This window comes from Sinocyclocheilus grahami, unplaced genomic scaffold, assembly GCF_001515645.1.
Source record: "Sinocyclocheilus grahami isolate Dianchi unplaced genomic scaffold, SAMN03320097.WGS_v1.1 scaffold1491.1, whole genome shotgun sequence".
Taxonomy (NCBI): domain Eukaryota; kingdom Metazoa; phylum Chordata; class Actinopteri; order Cypriniformes; family Cyprinidae; genus Sinocyclocheilus; species Sinocyclocheilus grahami.
The window spans coordinates 46,984-51,123 of record NW_015506670.1 but is presented as its reverse complement, the minus strand read 5'-3'; the positions used below and the strand labels follow the sequence as shown (position 1 = coordinate 51,123).

At 38.2% G+C, this 4,140-nt stretch overlaps 1 protein-coding gene across 1 annotated transcript in view; it reads right to left on the bottom strand.

Annotated features, from left to right (window-relative positions):
* The window catches only part of LOC107570675 (DENN domain-containing protein 2D-like), a 16,000-nt gene that overhangs the window by 7,751 nt on the left and 4,109 nt on the right, over positions 1–4,140 (bottom strand). The window contains exons 4-6 of the mRNA XM_016256929.1: positions 3,651–3,763; positions 1,664–1,733; positions 158–235 (exon numbers count right to left, since the gene is read on the bottom strand). Of these exons, the coding sequence (XP_016112415.1) occupies positions 158–235; positions 1,664–1,733; positions 3,651–3,763 (261 nt within the window). The remainder of the gene's footprint in view (positions 1–157; positions 236–1,663; positions 1,734–3,650; positions 3,764–4,140) is intronic.

Below are 4,140 nucleotides of genomic sequence, written 5' to 3'. Positions count from 1 at the left end.
TGTGTGTCTGTGTGTGTGTGTGTGTGTGTGAGTGTGTGTGTGAGTGAGTGTGTGAGTATGTGTGAGTGTGAGAGTGAGTGAGTGAGTGTGTGTGTGTGTGTGAGAGTGTGTGAGTGAGAGTGTGAGTGAGTGAGTGTGTGTGTGAGTGTTTCCTCACCTTTGAGAAGAGTCCGAAACACGCCACGCTGCTGATGATGCAGTACGCCTCTGGAACACGAGCGCCGCGGCCTTCCGGCTGACAGAGAGAGAGAGAGAGAGAGAGCTCATGAATTATTCAGCAGCATTCTGATCATATGCTAATGACATCCGCTTTCACTGATGGTCATTTCATAATTTATAATAATAGAGTGAATAACTACTAAAAATATTAACATTGTATTTATAAAATTATAAAGTTTTTCATTATAAACACTTTATTTTCATTCATTATAAATAAAAGAAATACTATATTTAATACATATATGTAATTCTATATCGTCAATATTTTTAAATTTTTAATGTTTTTAAATATTCTAAATATTTAATAATAATTATGATAAGCTTTTAATATATATTCTGAATTATTTAATATTAAGTATAAATATTCTAATGAATAATTATAAAAAAACATTAACAATGATAAATCATCATCATAATTACTAAATATTATAGAATATTTAATGTGATACATATTAACAATTACATATTCAATATTTTTATTTTTTTATTTTACTCATTATTCATTATTATTATTATTAATTTAGTATTAATATTCTAAAGAATTATTAAAAATGTATGATTATTTTACAGTGATCTTACATCGCTTTTATACTTCTATCTTCTAGTTCTACTATCTTCTAAAAGATTCATTTGAAACTATTGGTTCTAGAATTCTTGCAATTATTAATAGTAGCCTGGACTCGGGAGTTGTACCGAAGTCTTTTAAACATTGCAGTGGAACCAGTAATCAAGAAATCTCATTTGGATCTCAAAACTTCTGTTTCTTTCCAAACTACTGGAGAAGGTTGTATTTGGACAATTCAATTCATTTCTAGATCTACATGGTATTCACGAAGTGTTTCAGTCTGGTTTTAAATCTTTACATAGAACAGACACTGCACTGTTGAAGGTTTTTAATGACTTGTTACTTGCTACTGACTCAGGGGACTGTGCGATTTTAATTCTACTAGACCTTTGGGATGTATTTGATACTGTAGACCATAAGATCTTGATTACACGCTTAGAACAATGTGTTGGTATTAAGGGCACTGCGTTGGGATGGTTTAGATCCTATTTGTCCAAAAGAAGAACTTTCTCAGTTCGTTTTGGAGACTTTGTCTCCTCAACTGCTTCTTTCACGTGTGAGGTCCCCCAGGGCTCTATTTTGGGGCCTATTCTGTTTGTATCATTGATATTTTTATTCTTTTATGTGTGTACAGCACTTTGATAAACACTTGCTGTTTTTTAAAAAGTGCTTTATAAATTGACTTTGATACAGTGCTAAAAAAATTCATTATAAATATTTTCTTTACTTTTAATTGTTATAGATACTAAATAATAGGAAATGTTTAAAATAACAACATGTAAAATAATTATATTAAATATGACATTTTACATAATATTATTATCATTTAATATTTTTACTGTGAATATTGTGTGATATTTAATAGTGCGTGAAGTTCACCAGCAGTCTCCTGCAGTATCCGTTCCTCCTGCTGCCATCAACCTCAGTCAGAACGAACGAGAACGTCTCACTGCAGAGAGTCAACAAACCAGAGAGTTTCAGTAACGCTCTCCAAACCAACACACACTTCCTGTGGATGAAGACTGAGACGCTCAGATCTGACAGGATGTTCAACCGTAACACACTCTGATGATGGGGTTTCGCTTTAAACACGGCAAAACACTGTCAGAGCGCAAGAGATTCAGTCCGAGATTCACAGTCAGAGAATCAGTCAGAGATTCAGTCAGAGATTCAGTCAGATTCATTCAGAGAATCAGTCAGAGATTCAGTCCGAGATTCACAGTCAGAGAATCAGTCAGATTCATTCAGAGAATCAGTCAGAGATTCAGTCCGAGATTCACAGTCAGAGAATCAGTCAGAGATTCAGTTAGAGATTCAGTCAGAGATTCACAGTCAGAGATTCAGTCAGAGAATCAGTCAGAGATTCACAGTCAGAGATTCAGTCAGAGATTCACAGTCAGAGATTCACAGTCAGAGATTCACAGTCAGAGAATCAGTCAGAGATTCAGTCAGAGATTCAGTCAGAGATTCAGTCAGAGATTCAGTCAGAGATTCAGTCAGAGATTCAGTCAGAGATTCAGTCAGAGATTCAGTCAGAGATTCAGTCAGAGATTCATTCAGAGAATCAGTCAGAGATTCATTCAGAGATTCAGTCAGAGATTCAGTCAGAGATTCATTCAGAGAATCAGTCAGAGATTCATTCAGAGATTCAGTCAGAGATTCAGTCAGAGATTCACAGTCAGAGATTCAGTCAGAGATTCAGTCAAAGAATCAGTCAGAGATTCAGTCAGAGATTCATTCAGAGATTCAGTCAGAGAATCAGTCAGAGATTCATTCAGAGAATCAGTCAGAGATTCACAGTCAGTGAATCATTCAGAGATTCAGTCCGAGATTCATTCAGAGATTCAGTCCGAGATTCACAGTCAGAGAATCAGTCAGAGAGTCATTCAGAGATTCAGTCAGATAATCAGTCAGAGATTCATTCAGGGAATCAGTCAGAGATTCACAGTCAGTGAATCATTCAGAGATTCAGTCAGAGAATCGTTCAGAGATTCACAGTCAGAGATTCATTCAGATTCAGTCAGATTCACAAGCTGTGTCTCATTTAGAAGGCTGCACCCTCCGGAGGTCGAATCCTCTGTAGGATGCATATACGAAGTGTCCTCAACCTAGAATTAAACGAGACGGCCTTCGTAGGACGGGCGGAAAAGGAAACCGGAAGTATCGCGTTGCTATGCCAACACATTTAAGAATCAGTCAGAGATTCAGTCCTAGAATCAGTCAGAGATTCAGTCCGAGAATCAGTCCGAGAATCAGTCAGATTCATTCAGAGGATCAGTCAGAGATTCAGTCAGAGATTCAGTCCGAGAATCAGTCCGAGAATCAGGCAGATTCATTCAGAGAATCAGTCAGAGATTCAGTCAGAGAATCAGTCAGATTCATTCAGAGAATCAGTCAGAGATTCACAATCAGAGAATCAGTCAGAGAATCAGTCAGAGATTCAGTCCGAGAATCAGTCAGAGATTCAGTCAGAGATTCAGTCCGAGATTCAGTCCGAGATTCAGTCCGAGAATCAGTCCGAGAATCAGTCAGATTCATTCAGAGGATCAGTCAGAGATTCAGTCAGAGATTCACAGTCAGAGATTCAGTCAGAGATTCACAGTCAGAGATTCAGTCAGAGAATCAGTCAGAGATTCAGTCAGAGAATCAGTCAGAAGAGCGAGTGTGTGTGTGTGTGTGTGTGTGTGTGTGTGTGTGAGTGTGTGTGTGTGTGTGAGTGTGTGTGTGTGTGTGTGTGTGTGTGTGCATGTGTGTGAGTGAGAGTGTGTGTGTGTGCGTGTGCGTGTGAGTGCGTGTGTGTGTGAGTGAGAGTGTGTGCGTGTGCGTGTGTGTGAGTGAGAGTGTGTGTGTGTGTGTGTGTGTGTACCTCCTGTATTCGGTCAGAGGAGCCCAGTTGATTCCCTCTGGGAAGCAGAAGAGATGAGCGGCCTTCATGCACTTCTCCTCTTCCTCACGCTGCAGACGGCCCATCACCTCACGCTACACACACACACACAATGCATTCATAATTTTTAGAAATATTTTAAAATGTAATATTATTAGGGTATTTTCACACCTGTAGATCGATTGCTTTGTTCCGAAACAGGGATTCAAATTATTACAATCTTGCTTTTTATTCTTGGTGCGGTTCGCTTTCACACGGCAAAGTTTCTAAACGGACCAAATTTGTAAACTGTGAGTAAACTGTTCTCTCATTGGTCAAAGTTCCACGATTCCACTGAGCTGTCATGCATGTCATCCGTCAGGATGGAACGACAACAGCTTCGCGGGCTTATCGTTGTTGTTTTTTTGTAGCTGTCGTTATAATAATTCATAATTTTGAGCAGGAGTCCAGGATTCATTGGGAAAACATTTTT